The sequence below is a fragment of the Rhineura floridana genome, chromosome 4 (assembly GCF_030035675.1).
Source record: "Rhineura floridana isolate rRhiFlo1 chromosome 4, rRhiFlo1.hap2, whole genome shotgun sequence".
NCBI lineage: Eukaryota > Metazoa > Chordata > Lepidosauria > Squamata > Rhineuridae > Rhineura > Rhineura floridana.
The window spans coordinates 148,172,714-148,188,023 of record NC_084483.1 but is presented as its reverse complement, the minus strand read 5'-3'; the positions used below and the strand labels follow the sequence as shown (position 1 = coordinate 148,188,023).

General features: G+C 44.1%; 1 protein-coding gene across 2 annotated transcripts in view; it reads left to right on the top strand.

The window, feature by feature from the left end:
- EIF2AK2 (eukaryotic translation initiation factor 2 alpha kinase 2) overlaps nucleotides 1-10,074 on the top strand; it is a 53,161-nt gene extending 43,087 nt beyond the window's left edge. Inside the window, exons 9-14 of one of the 2 annotated variants that reach the window (XM_061624725.1) lie at nucleotides 337-465; nucleotides 2,605-2,788; nucleotides 4,915-5,049; nucleotides 6,745-6,843; nucleotides 9,113-9,175; nucleotides 9,261-10,074. In XM_061624725.1, the coding sequence (XP_061480709.1) occupies nucleotides 337-465; nucleotides 2,605-2,788; nucleotides 4,915-5,049; nucleotides 6,745-6,843; nucleotides 9,113-9,175; nucleotides 9,261-9,368 (718 nt within the window). In that variant the 3' untranslated portion in view covers nucleotides 9,369-10,074. The remainder of the gene's footprint in view (nucleotides 1-336; nucleotides 466-2,604; nucleotides 2,789-4,914; nucleotides 5,050-6,744; nucleotides 6,844-9,112; nucleotides 9,176-9,260) is intronic. The other variant, XM_061624724.1, reaches the window with a different exon arrangement.
- Nucleotides 10,075-15,310: the final 5,236 nt, after the last annotated feature.

Here is a 15,310-nt window from a genome sequence, read left to right as displayed (position 1 = left end):
TGATACCCAGCAACGTAGGTGTGTGAACGCATGGACTTCGGGATGCACAGTGGAACTTCCTCTCCCTGCATGCCCCCTACATCTGTTCTGGGGGGTTCCCCAACCATGTGAGGCAGGTTTGGGGAGGGTGCACAGGGTGAGGAGAAGTTGGGGAAGTTTCACTGCACAAACAGAAATCCTTGCTGGGTACTGCCCTTAGTTTCTGGACATCTGTTTACAGGGTACCAAATCAGAAACCTTATTTTTAAAATAATGATCTAAAAACGATCCATTTTCCTCTTTACAGTAAACCATGAATGTTAACTAACATTCTTTCCCTTCCCCTCCTTCAACCAGTGGAGAAGAAGAAACAAAAATTGAAGTACAAGTCTTAGCAAAACTTGATCATGAAAACATTGTTCGATATTTCAATTGTTGGATCGGGAAAGACCATCTCCCATCAGAGGACAGCATAAGTGATAACAGGTAATTCCATTGCATCATCAGGTGGTGTATCATTCTTGTTCTTTGTGTAAACATTCCATGCCAGTGTTGAGAAGCAAATCCCTTTCGTTATCACTCTATTGAATTGAGGCAAGTACCTGCCTGAGAGATCTGGTGTAGCTGGTAACTAAGAGAAGGAATTGGGAAGTTCCCTCTTCTCAGGAGGCTTTAGCCAAGCCTCTTTCAGCCTTGCCCTCTGCAGTGTGGGCTGATAATACTTACAGAGCTGTTGTAAAGATTACTGAAATGATCTGCTCACACAAGTGCTTAGAAATTCATTATATTAAGGTTGATTGCTGTAGAATACAGTGCCCTCTTAAAACCTTCCTCGTGGTACTATTTGTTGAAAGTTCCATTTTAGTATTGATTTCAGCGTACAGGCTTCGCCCTCAGTTGTAAAAATGCCACTGGATGGCAACTACTGTATAATATTGTTGCAACTATTGTAGTTGGAATCTTTGATGATCCTTGTGGGCAAAGGACATTTTTGTTTGTTAATTATTATTGTGGGTGACAACTATCCATGTGGTGGTGTTGATTTTAAATGTTGCATTTATATGAATTGCATTTATATGAATTTTATTATTGTAAGTTGACTTTTTTGGTTCAAATTAATTAAATAATAAACTAGGCAGTTTGGCGGCAGCTTTGATTTAGGAACTAACAGTGACTCTGATGTAGAAACTGACCTCTCTTGATTTTTTACATGTCAGTTAAGAGCCTTAACTCTAAGACCAGCTGTAGCTGAAGATAAATTTGGCTGTAGGTAAACCTTGCTGGTCTCAGCATTAATTTTCATGAAGAAATATGTTGGAGCTAGGGTCCTTCTCTGTCACTAGAGGGCTAGGTAACCTCAGTGGCTAGGAGAGCCTTTTACCAACTTCAGTTGGTAAGATATCGATGGCCTTTTCTAGACTGTGGGAGCCTGATCACTGTTGTCCATGCGCTGGTATCCTCCAGGTTGGATTGCTACAATATACTCTGTGAGGCTGCCTCTGAGGTTGGCCTGGAAGCTGCAAAATGCAGCTAGTGCAAAATGCAGCAGCTTGACTGTTCACTGGGATAGACTGTCACCACCATGTTAAGCTGCTGCTAAAAGAATTGCACTGACTTTCAATTAGCTAACAGTGTGCTGGTACTGGTATACAAACCACAATACAGCTTTGGACCAGGATACCTAAAATAACGTCTCACCCTTTATATACCCAAACTACTGCTGCATTATGCAGGAGAGGGCATCCTGCAGATACCATCTTATCAGGAGGTCCATTCTGTATGATGTAGGAATTAGACCTTTGGCATTGTGACATCTACTCCCTTAATCTATCAATTCACCAATCAGTTAAATTTATATCCCGCCCTTTCTCTCAGTAGGAGCCCAGGGCAGCAAACAAAACACTGAAAACACTCTAAAACATCATGAAAACAGACTTTAAAATACATTAAAGCAAAACATATTAAAACAAAATATCTTTAAAAACATCTTTTTAAAAAAAGCTTTAAAACATCTTAAAAAGCAGTTACAACACAGACAGACTGGAAATAAGGTCTTTACTTAAAAGGCTTCTTGAAAGAGGAAGGTCTTCAGTAGGCGCCGAAAAGATAACAGAGATAGCACCTGTCTAATATTTAAGGGGAGAAATTCCAAGGGGTAGGTGCCACAACACGAAAGGTCCACTTCCTACGTTGTGCAGAATGGACCTCCTGGTAAGATGATACCTGCAGGAGGCCCTCACCTGCAGAGCATAGTGATCAACCGAGTATATAAGGGGTAAGATGATCTTTTAGGTTTCCTGGTCCCAATCTGTATAGGGCTTTATACACCAAAACCAGAACCTTGAACTTAGCCTGGTAGTTAATGGGGATAAATATATCAGATCGATGCTGTCTCTTGTTGTGTTGCCTATTGAAGACTTCCTTTTTCAACCAGCCTTTGAAGTAGAGATTTTTCATTCCAGTTTTTATCTGCCTTGAATTTATATATGAAATTGTTTTGATTTTTTAATCTGTTTTTATTTTTGATGTTAATCACTTTGAAATGTCTCATAGGAAGCGATTCATAAGTACAATTAAATAAATACACAAATAATGTGATCTGTTTTTATTTTAAATTTTTAACAGGTTAATGGAAGCTGACTGCCTCTTTATAATGATGGAATATTGTGAGAAGGGAACACTAGAAAATTGGATTCGTACAGAAAGTGAAAAAGAAAGCTATAAAGAAGATGTCAAAATTAAATTCCAGCAAATAGTGAAAGGGGTGAAGTATATTCATTCCAAAGACTTAATTCATAGAGATCTCAAGGTATGTAGACTAGATAATTACAATTTCAGGTGTGAATGAAAAAATGTAAATGTTGAACAGAAGCTGCTAGCTAGCTACGTTTTTAGCGAAAGGTTCACCTAGTCCCATCCTGGAGGCTCAGAGGATGTATTACTAAGGAGCTTACACAGAGGTGTGTCTGGCAACCTCACTGTACAGTTTTCAATGAGTGCTGAAGACACACCTCTTTGTCCTGCCCTTTGATACCTGAGATGTTTATTTTAGGACCCATCTTATTTTTTGTCAGGTTGTAATTTTAAGTTGTTGTTAATTTTTATATCATTGTATTCTAAACTATTGTAACCCGCCCTGAGACCTTAGGGTGAAGTGTGAGTTAATAACAACAATAACAACAACAACAACAACAATAATATAGAAATGCACATAAAATATTAAACAGTTTAATTAGACTATCTCATTCCTTGATTTCTCTGAGTCATTTCAAGTCTAAAGCCTCCATCCCCTTGACCAAACCTCTTGCCTTCTAGTTCTGTGTGCACATTCTATGGAACCACTGGTTTTGGCTGGCCCTGGTAGCTAAGCAAAAAATGATCTCCCCTTGTCCCCAGGGAGACATGCTGTGCCTCTTCATGAGGCCAGGGACAGTGGTGGCCTGAGACTTTATGCTGCCTCAGATCTCACTCCTCCCCACCCTGGCTAGGGCAAAAGTTAAAAAAATCTTATTGCACTGTTTAAATGCTAGGTCCTGCTGGTATCTGTGCACCACCCCTTAGTGTTGCCTGAAGCTTCTTCCTCTCAGCCACAGTCTCCAAATTCTAAGCTGAAAAGGCAGGTTTGGGTGAACAGAAACTGCTGCTGGTTTGTCCCTCCAGGGTGGCAATCAAATGTACCGCAGCCTGCCTTTCCTCAAGTGGAGGAGGACAGGTAATGGGGGGTGGGGGGTGGGTAGGCTCCTTTTCAGGGCCAAGAAGGCAGCCCCAAGTTTTCATTTCAAAAAGAGGAGGCCATGAAACCCCCAGATGACGGCCTGCTTTAGTGGCCACCCTCCTGACATTATTGTCACTGCCACTTACCTGGTTGCCCTGTTCTGGGGCGGGACAAGGTGTCAGTGAGGTGGGGGACTGTGTGGATGCATCATCCGTGGCATCATCCGTGTGCCTGTGCAACCCTGTTCAGCTAAGCAGCAGAAATATGTTTTAGGAGGGCCGCTCTGTGGCCTTGTGGTGGCTGCTCCTGTCCAGCTCTGTGTGTGTGTGTGAGTGTGTGTGTGTGTGTGTGTGTGTGAGTGAGTGTGTGTGTGTGAGTGTGTGTGTGTGTGTGTGTGTGTGTGAGTGTGTGTGTGTGTGGGCTGGACTACTGGACTACTACTCCCAACATACCTGACCGTTGTCTATTTTGGCTGGGGCTGATGGGAGCTAGAGTCCAACCGCATCTGGAGGCTCATAGATTTCTTTCCATAAAACCAAGGGTCACCAATGTGGTGCCCATGGGCACCAGCGTAACTGCCAGTATTTACCATGGCACCTGTGAAAGGTCTCGGTAAATATTCTGTCAGAAATCCATAGCACAGGACGGAGAATGCTTGTCCTTTCTGCTCAGTTAATGTTTGCCCTTGCTCAACCTCCTACATTGAACATGCTCCCTTAGTCATGCCCACATTTCATTGGATGCCTGGTCTGGATGCCCACCCTCCCTTCTGTGCTGAAGAAAGGAGAGATGCAAATATTTATTCGTTTATTACATTTGCACCCCACCTTTCTTTCATCATAGAACCCAAGGTGGCATACATGTGGTTCCCAGGTGGCACTGACTAGACCCAGACCTGCTTAACTTCAGCAAGGTGGTGGCCTCATGTGCCTTCAGACCATAGCCTGAGAATAGTTTCTTTCGGTGAGCGTGTGTAGTGGTGACTGATAGAATCAATGTCAGACTGAAACCTCCCTGTAACACCTTACAGTTTTTGTTGGGGTTTTTAATCTGGAAGACACCTTGAGCCACCAAAAGGCAGGGTAGAAATTTTCTAAAATAAATAAGAAGCTGAGGTGGTACAGACTCTCTAGGATAACTACTCAACTGGCCCATGCTCATAAAAAACTTATTAACTTGTATGTCTGATACACAATTTTTTTTGTTTCTTGCTTTCACAGCCTATAAATATATTCATATCTAGAGACAATAAAATAAAAATAGGTGATTTTGGACTGGTAACATCAGGTGTAGATGACCTTTCAGTACAGCGGACGCAAAACAGGGGAACAGTATCATACATGGCCCCCGAACAGGTAATTTTAAATTTGTATATGTATTGATGCTTTTCTCCCAGTTCATTTGTTTTGTGTATGCAAGCACCCATTCGGACTGATCTGCACTATTGTGTGATTCCACTGTCAGAGGTAGGAGGCCTCAGAATACCAGTTGCTGGGAGTCACAAGCGGGGAAAAGAAAGATCCTGCTTGTGCGCTTCCCACGGGGATCCAGTTGGCCACTATAATGCTGAACTAGATGGGCATTTGGCCACATCTAGTGGGGCTGTTCTTGTAGAATCTCTGAAGAGCAGACAAACATGATGGTTGGCCTAATCACACACCAGAGACCTGCTTATCCAAAACATCATTGAGGTTACAAAACTGTTACAAAAACTAGAGGAAACTCACATGAAGTTCTCCAGATAAACTTGGTGCTGGAGAGCACTTTTTAAAATCAATTACAACATTCCTTCTTCCTTGAAGGGCGTCACTCAGGGCATGGCAGTCTCTCTTCTCCCCCCCCCCATACCACAACCATATTATCACAGCAACCCTATAATTGAGATTGAGAGGAAGTGATTGTCTCAAAGTCATTCAGTTAGCTGAATGACTGAGTGGGCATTTGAAGCACTTATTTGGAAAAGAAACAATCAGCCAAACAATTTTATAGTCAGTTTTTAAATTAAAAATGCCAAAATGCACGCAGAAATACATAAGGCCTATACTAGCGGTCACCAACCTATCACCTGTGGGTGCCTGCAAAAGCCTTCATTGATGCCCCCAGCAGGTAGCCTAGTATATGAGCTTTCTTAAAAAAAAAAAAAAAAGTGGCTCTCCTAGAAAGAAAGTTATGGAGCAACATGTGCAGGTACCCTTCTAAGCGATTTATGTGAAATGAGCCAGCCTAGCTGCTCCTGCCTGTCAGTATTTTTAGCCAATGAGTGATGTCAGAGCTGTGATTGATAAATGAGTTGACTGGACATCACGCAATAGGAATCCCTGTGCTCTTAAAGAGCTGCTGTTTTGCCCTCCCTTTTAATGCCCTTTTCCTGCTTCTGTTTCCCCCCCCCCAAGTCCTCAGAATTTCCCTACTTTGCCCTTTTTTCCTAGCAACCAGGATGCATCTTTCCTGTGCTGGGTTCACCTGAGATCATGTAGTTTGTAGAACTGATTTTCTGCAAATATTACAACACAATAAGTGTAGGTGAATGTTAAGGAATCCCCCTCTTCATAAAGTTTGCAAAGAGGCTTAGGCATGTATCCTGCTTTGCAGGAGCTGAAGACCAGGAACTCATTAAGAATTCACTGTACAGTAACTTACAGTACGATAGTATACATGTCTACTTAGAAGTAAGTCTCTTTGTGTTTAATTGGCTTACTTTAGGTAAGTGGGTACAGGATGGCAACCTAGGCTTTGGTCTAGGTTTGGGAAAAAATTGGGTTCTTGTGCCTTAAACAGCTGTATAGCAGGCATCGCTTCAACAGGTTAAGCCTTTTCTATTACGGAAATACAATTATGGGAAAAGCTTCGCCATCTGTGTGTATTGTGCCACACAACCCGTGGCAGCCATTTGTGTTACGCCACACTCCCAATTTGTAACCATGTCCTCAGCACTCTCTCAAAATTTGAAATGTGCCCTCTTGGCGACTGCTGACTTTCATGGTTAATCTCTGTGAAATTGTTCTGTTAGAACATGTTCTTGAGACCTAAAGTGCTTGTACTGTCCGCAGGTGGGGAGCCATTATGGAATGGAAGTGGATATTTTCCCATTAGGATTAATTTTATTTGAAATGCTTTGTGCATTTGAGACTTGTCATGAAAGACTGAAGGTAAATAATCTGAAAAGATTTCTCCCTTTCTTTAAACAGCTTGTTTTTCTTCACATAATTGTATAGAAGATATGTGGGCACAAGTGGGGCCCCCATGCAGTTGCAAGGAATGAAAGGGGCAGGACAGAAGGAGAAAGGGGCATATTCATGTGTACATGCTTGCTAAAGAGCAATTGTCTGGAAAAAGCAACCTCCTGGAGCTATTTCCTTCAGAGTCAGTGAAATAGCTGCAGTGTTGTCAGGGAGATGGGAAGAGTTTTGTTGGGAAGAACAACTAATTGGCTGCCCCCATCACCATCTATTGGCCACAGAAACCGGAAATGTATATGCATTGCTTCAATGTTGGCAGTTGTTTTGTAAGTTTGTGAACACAAGTATAATTTTCATATAGTGCATTCCCGTTTTAGGTCACCAGAGAGTCATTTTGCTTGCAAGCATCTCCCTTGCATGTGTATGCATATTTTCTCCTCTCTCTCTCTCTCCCCCCCTCTCTCCCCCCCCTCTCTCCCCCCCTCTCTCCCCCCTCTCTCCCCCCCTCTCTCTCCCTCTCTCTCCCCCCCCTCTCTCCCCCTCTCTCTCCCCCCCTCTCTCTCGTGCGAGAGAGTGAGAGATGAGAGACAGCATGCCAAATAGTTATATATATGCAGGAGGACAGAGTGGAACTGTGAGAGTTTGCATTCTTCAAGTATAAATTTATACTCCAGCTGTTACTGAGTTCCGCCCTCCTCCAAATTGTATCTGATTCAAAAGTATGGCGAGATGATGCAATTTTTACAGTCAACAGTCTGCACCAGGTGAGGCTAGGCTTATTCTGAGCTGGAATCCTGGCTTCTCTTACTAAGTAAATCACACTTCTTGATCCTTCAGGTATTTTGCTCACGTGATTAAAGAAAGTGGGGTTTGAGGTGGGTGACCCTGCCACTTCACACATTCGCTGAATACCTGAAGGAAGCCCTGTGTGTGTACACACGAGGACCTTCCAACAAATGTGCAGATCAAACCTCCTCATGTTCATTATTTTATTGATTTAAAACCCTTATATACGACCTTTTATTTAGAAATTTCAAGTTTGTTTGTCATATACACATAACCATTAAAGACAATATATAACAGTTAAATAGCAACAAAATAACAGTTAACATAAGTGGAACACCTGAAGGACGCTTGTGTCTGTATACCACATTCCAGTGGTATACATTTTTGGATGTGGCTACACATTGTGAATCCTGCCTTCCGAGGGAGAGGTGGGCCATTGTCCCATTTTTAAGGGTATGTTGGACTTCATCTGCTGCAGATTTCAGAGCATGAGGAAGTTCATTAATTCTTTCAATTTCTCCATGAGTGAATGCCTGAGTGTCTCTATAAAATGTAACTGTGGAGAGGTAGCTGGAAACTGTTCCAGTTCTCACACTTTGCTAAATCTGACACAGCTGACTCATTAATGGGCATGGCTAATCTATGTTCATTCATTTCAGTGGGTCTACTCTAAGTACTAAAATGCAATCCTAACATAACCGCCACAACTTTGGAGGTAGCAGAGAAAGTCTAGACAGGGTAGACTCAAAGTGGGACAAGAAAAAATAGGGGACTGGACATTGGAATGACCCTGGGTGGAAGGAATTTGATATGAACAATATAGTATAGCTGGACCCTGAATGATGTGTAGAGACTCAGACCTCCTTTAACAATGGAGTAAGAGACTTGCCAAGCCTCCTTTGCAAATTTGAGTAGACTTGTAATTTTTAAGGGGATCCTAACATGCTGCTGCATCCTACAGGAGCTGTAAAGTAGGACAATAACATTGATGCTTTGAACCCCAATTGAATCTCCGAGATTGCTTCCTTCTTGCATCACTGCCCTTTGTGTCCACTATGAAAGGTTTTTTGCAATGCCTTGAAATTTGGGGTAGTGTGTGTTTGTAGGCCCTTCAAATAGATCAGACTGTTTGCTGTAAGGGCCATGAAACCCAAAAGAACCCAGGCTTCAGGTTGAAAGTAGAGTCTTTTATCCTCTGTGCTGTATCCCATACTGTAATAAATTATATCATAGCATGGTGTTGGGTGTTCTCTCCATAGGTCCTGGAACAATGCAAGCAGACATACACACTTAATCCAACTTACAAATGTGGGAGGCATTCAATTTTCTATGTTTGGAAAGTTAGGCCGCTGGTGTTTCCCTCAAAACTGTAGCTTTGGACTTTGCCAGTGAAATTTGTGTCATGAGAGGTATTCTTAAGTGGCAATTAATTAGACTCCGTGTGATTTTTCAGGTGTTGAAGAACATAAGACAAGGCAAATTTCCCGAAACATTTGTCAAGAAATTTCCGGAAGAGGTATACTGCAGTAAAGCATTTCTATAGGTTGTTTTGTCCATGCCCATTGTAATCTTAAAAAGATTATTCTCTTCTTTGTTTACAGAAATTCCTAATTAAGAAACTGCTTTCAAATGTGCCATCTCAAAGACCATCAGCAACAGATATTTTGTTCCTTTTAAAGAACTCAAAATACACCCCACATACTTGTTAGATATCTGGCAAAGCAAAAGTGCAATATTTTGGTCCAGAGTTGATTGTTCCTTTTTGTTGGTGGTAATGTCTAAAATCTTATCTGAATCAAACTGTGGCACACAGCCACACAAATTGCTTGGGCCATTTCAATCTGAAGGAATTCACTAATATGCAAAAAACCTTGCGGTATGACCAGCTGGAGTGTGGGAGTCTGATCTTCCCCTCCTCCGGTGCGATCAGCTTGAGTGTGGGAGTCTGATCGCGCCAGAAGAGGAGATCATATGTAGCGCACTACAGCTGATCTTCCCCTCCTCCTACGAGATAAGCTGGAGCGCGGGGAGCTCCAGCCCCCCTCCAGCTGATTGCCCCGCTGGCGCCATATTAGCAGAACGCCAAAAAGCAGGGCGCCGAGAAGCAGGGCCCTACTATACAGTAATTATAGTGTCAGTTTTGTAGGGTAAATGTGGTAAGTAGAGTGAGTGAGAGGAGTTGTGATTGGCTGAGCATCTGGGTGATTGAAGGTATAAATGAGAGAATGACAGTTGGAGAGGGGGTTGGTTAATTGGTCGTTGGTTCTGGGTTTTGGAGGGGAGGATTTCTGTTTAGGCGGGTAGTGAAGCAAGTTTTAGGACTAAAATATATAAAGAGAAAACTATTATATGTAACAACATACATGTTAACTGAACTTAAAGTAATGTTGTTTATTCCTTGTGTTAATAAATAAATAGTTTTGGTTTAACAACATGCCTGATCCTTGGCTGGGATATTACAGACCAGAAGGGTGGGCAGAGCAAATACCAAAGCTAGGAACAATATCAATGGCGGCAGCGGTGAAGGGATAGTGTAACAGCAGGAGGTATCCAAAGCAACCCAGGGCTGTAATCTTTAAAGGCAGAAAGATACAGGGGGGTTGTGGCCTGTAACTGCACCCAGACACTACGTAGCAATCTGTGAAGGAGACTAAGGCACAGTATCAGGGCAGTATTGTGTTACAGAGTGTCACATAGTGGTGCCTAGTAGTGGGATTGTGAGAGACCTGTGCTGGGGCCAGTGTGAGAGACCCATTAGGAGACCAGATCTCAGGTGGGGGTCTGACCCCGCTGTAGCCTTCAAGGTTTGCTGGGGATGCTCTTGTGGGGACAAAACGTGTGAAAAGTCAGAACCTCCCATGTAGACTACATCAATGTGTTGTATGTGGCACTGCCTTTAAAAATGACCCAGAAACTGCAGCTGGTTCAAGATAGTGTCATAAGACTATTCAGTGGGTTGTCAGATCTGTGACTATGTAATAAAATTTATTTGGCGCTATTAACTGGGCCTGGGCATCACAGTTTGGTTCTGGGCCCGCTTTAAAGGGTTTGGGACCAGGTTGCCTGAAAGATTGCCACCTCCTCTCCCATATGACCAAACCTGAACATCCTCGTTGGTATGGCCTGCAAAGTGAAGTGAGCTGCGTGACTGCAAAGGAAGAGGTCTTCAAAGTGGTTGTCCTTCAGATACGGAATAGCCTCCCTAGAAGGGCTTGCCTGGCACTACCTTTATGGTCTTTTCGCAGCTAGTGAATATCTGTTTATTCACTGAGGCCTTTTGAACAAATATGTGTTTTAAAACAAACCCTAAGCATTGTTTGTTTTAATGAGGTTTTAAATTAAATCTATGCTCATTCAGTTAGTACGGTTTTAAGCTGAGCTGCAACTATTTTTTCTGTTTCTGCTAGGAGAGCTTTAACATGATTTTAATTTTAATTAATTTATTTATTGTATTTATATACTGCCCCATAGCCGAAGCTCTCTGCGCGGTTTACAGTAATTAAAAACAATTATACAAATTTAAAACACATCTTTTAAAAACAATTGAAAACACAATTAAAACAATTTAAAAACACATGCTAAAATGCCTGGGAGAACAGGAAAGTCTTGACCTGGCACCGAAAAGATAAGTGTTGGCACTAGTCGCACCTCATCAGGAAGATTCCATAATTTGGGGGCCACCACTGAGAAGGCCCTCTCCCTTGTTGCCAGACTCCCAGCTTCCCAAGGAGTAGGCATCTGGAGAAGGGCCTTGGATGTTGAGCATAGTGTACGGGTGGGTTCATATAGGGAGAGGCGTTCCATCAGGTATTGTGGTCCCAAGCCGTGTAAGGCTTTATAGGTTAAAACCAGCACCTTAAGTCGAGCTCGGAAACGTACAGGCAGCCAATGCAAGCGGGCCAGAATCAGTTTTCTATGTTCAAACTGTCTGGTCCCTGTTACCAATATGGCTGCTGCATTTTGCACAAGCTGCAGTTTCCGAACCGTCTTCAAAGGCAGCCCCACGTCGCAGTAATCTAACTTGGAAGTTACCAGAGCATGGACAACTGAAGTGAGGTTATCTCTGTCCAGATAGGGGCGCAGCTGGGCCACCAACTGAAGTTGGTAGAAGGCACTCCGTGCCACCGAGACTATCTGAGCCTCAAGTGACAGAGATGGTTCTACGAGAACCCCCAAGCTATGAACCTGCTTCTTCAGGGGGAGTGCAACCCCATCCAGGACAGGTTGGACATCCACCATCCGGTCAGAAGAACCACCCACTAGCAGCATCTCAGTCTTGTCTGGATTGAGCCTCAGTTTATTTGTCCTCATCCAGTCCATTGTCACAGTCAGGCACCAGTTCAGCACATTGACAGCCTCACCTGAAGAAGATGAAAAGGAGAAGTAGAGCTGCGTGTCATCAGCACACTGATGGCAGCGCACTCCAAAGCTCCGGATGACCACACCCAAGGTTTCATGTAGATGTTGAACAGCATGGGGGACAGAACTGACCCCTGTGGAACCCCATACTGGAGAGTGCAGAGTGCCGAGCAATGCTTCCCAAGCACCACCTTCTGGAGGCAACCCGCCAGGTAGGAGCAGTACCACCACCATGCAGTCCCTCCCACTCCCAACTCAGCCAGGCTTCTCAGAAGGATAGCATGGTCGATGGTATCGAAAGCCGCTGAGAGATCAAGAAGAATCAACAGAGTCACACTCCCCGTCTTTCTCCCGACAAAGGTCATCATACAGGGCGACCAAGGCTGTTTCCATGCCAAAAGCAGGCCTGAAACCTGACTGAAATGGATCCAGATAATCGGTCTCATCCCAGAGTGTCTGGAGCTGACCTTCCACCACTTGTTCAAGGACCTTGCCCAGGAATGGAACATTTGCTACTGGCCAATAATTATTAAGATTTTCTGGAACCAGGGAGAGTCTCTTCAGGAGTAGTCTCAGTACCACCTCTTTCAGGCAGCCAGGAACCACCCCCTCTCACAGAGAGGCATTAATCACTTCCCTGGCCCAGCCGGCTGTTCCATCCCTGCTAGCTTTTATTAGCCAAGAAGGGCAAGGATCCAGCACAGAAGTGGTTGCACGAACCTGTCCAAGCACCTTGTCAACGTCCTCAAGCTGCACCAACTGAAACTCATCCAAGAAATCGGGAGAAGGCTGTGCTCTGGATACGCCACTTGATTCACCTGCTATAACCGTGGAGTCTAAGTCCTGGCGGATGCTAAAGATTTTATCCTGGAAGTACCTGGCAAATTTATTACAGCAAATACATTCAGATGGTTCTATCATGTCCTTTGGGCCAGCATGTAATAGCCCCCGGACAATTCTGAAGAGCTCTGCTGGGTGGCAGATTGATGATTTGATAGTGGCAGCAAAAAAACCTCCCGGGTCATTTCTGTATTCCACAGTTCAACCAGGGTTTCGACAGGAGCACCAGCCCTATGAGCCGGAAAACTCCCAAGAGCCCTTTGGAAACCATCGGGATCTATTAGTCTCTGGGGGCAGACCAACTTAATAGGTCCCTCACCCTTGCAGAGGGAAAAAGCTGCTGTAAGTCTAAACTTCAGCAAGCAGTGATCTGTCCATGACAGAGGGGCTTATGTAAGGCCCCCCACATTCAGATCACCATCTCCATGTCCAGTTGCAAAAACCAAGTATAGAGTATGCCCTGCTACATGTGTTGGGCCAATGGCATATTGGGATAGTCCCATGGTTGTCATGGAAACCATGAAATCCTGAGCTGCCCCGGATAAGATGGCCTCAGCATAGATGTTGACATCCTCCAGAACCAACAGTCTGGGGGATCTCAACTGTACACTCGAGACCACCTCCATCAGCTCGGCTAGGGAGTCTGTTGGGCAGCAGGGTGGGTGGTACACCAACAGAATCCCCAGTCTGTCCTGCTGACCCAACACAAGGTGCAAACACTCCAGACTAGTAGTCACATGGACAGGGTGCTTGCAGAGGGAGATGGAGCTCCTATAGACCACAGCAACCCCCCCCTCCCTGACCCTCGGGTCTACCATGATGCTGAACCAGGTACCCTGGTGGACATTGCTGGGAGAGACTGACTCCTCTGCTCACCCACCCGGGTCTCGGTTATACATGCGAGATCGGCTGCCTCATCAACAAATCATGAATGAGGGAGATCTTATTATGCACCGATCTTGCGCTTAGAAGCAGCATCCGGAGGTCTGAGAGCTGGCTGATAGGGCAACCAACAAATCTGCGGGTGTGGGGAGAACCAGAACAAGGCACAGTCAACTGCCTGGGCCATGTTCCCCATACCTGGCAAGTCCTCCTTACAATGCCATGTCTCCCTCTACCCATCACTACACTAATTGGGCCCCCCTCAAGTCTCCCCACTTGGCTCCGAGTCCTCTCTCCCAGGCACATGACTCAAGACCTGCAAAAAGCCAGGCAATCTGCAAAGCAGGAGCCACCTCAGCCAACCAGCTTGTGTATCCCCTGCAGGGGACAGGTGGAGGATATCAGCAACAGCTGGCTGAGTACTTGTGGGCCTGGTCCTGCAAGGATTGACCTCTCCAACAGGAAGAGGGCGGTGGTGGTAGCTGAACAGCAGCAGCAGCAGCAGCAAGCAGGCAGGCAGGCAGGCAGGCAGGCAGCAGCAGCAGCAGCAAATGACTTTCCTTCTTCCCTTTGCAATGGCGGTCCCCTTCCTCCTGCAGGCACTGGGTGATTGAGTGCCCCTATGAGCAGTTGACATGATCTTTTGGGCATCCCCCTTTTATTTTGGTATAAGATAGAGCTCTCCATAAAACCTCTTACAAAATGGGGCCTGTCCGTTGGTCTTTTCTTCCTTGTTTTATATTTGTATGTAGTACAACTGCAACTGTTAAACTGCAAATGTGGCTATATTGTTCTGTTGGGTGTGGGACGTCCCATACGAGGATGGGTGGGAGGATGGGTGCATCAAATACACAACTGAGGGTTGCAAAGTACCTCTCCCTGTATTCTCCCAGCCTGCTTGGGTCAATCAATTAGAACCAACCATTATTGATGATCATTTTGTTTTATTCTTGAGACCTTGCTTGAGTAATTTTCCACAAGCCAAACTTGGAAAGTAAGTATAGTGCTTAAATTAACCTTTAGAAAATACTAACATGACAGCATCTACTATTAAGAATGTAATCCTCAGAGGACAACAGGACTTTTACAATGGCAAGCATTTTATTTATTTACTTATTAATTATTGGATTTATATCCCATCCTTCCTCCCAGTAGGAGTCCAGGGCAGCAAACAAAAGCACTAAAAGCACTTTAAAGCATCGTAAAAACACACTTTAAAATACATTAAAACAGAACATCTTTAAAAACATTTTTAAAAGCTTTAAAAACATGTTTTTTTAAAAAAGGTTTAAAAACATATTAAAAAGCAATTCCAAGACCGACGCAGACTTGGGATCTGGTCTCAACTTAAAAGGCTTGTTGAAAGAGGAAGGCCTTTAGTAGGCAGCAAAAAGATAACAGATGGTGCCTGTCTAATTTAAGGGGAGGGAATTCAAAGGGTAGGTTCCACTACACTAAAGGTCCATTTCCATTTGGGATAGTGTAGGAGCCTGCTGTCAGATAGGATCATGTTTCACTTCTAGCTGCAGAGTTCAAGATGATTTGTTCATGTATCTGGAAGTTTGCAAAT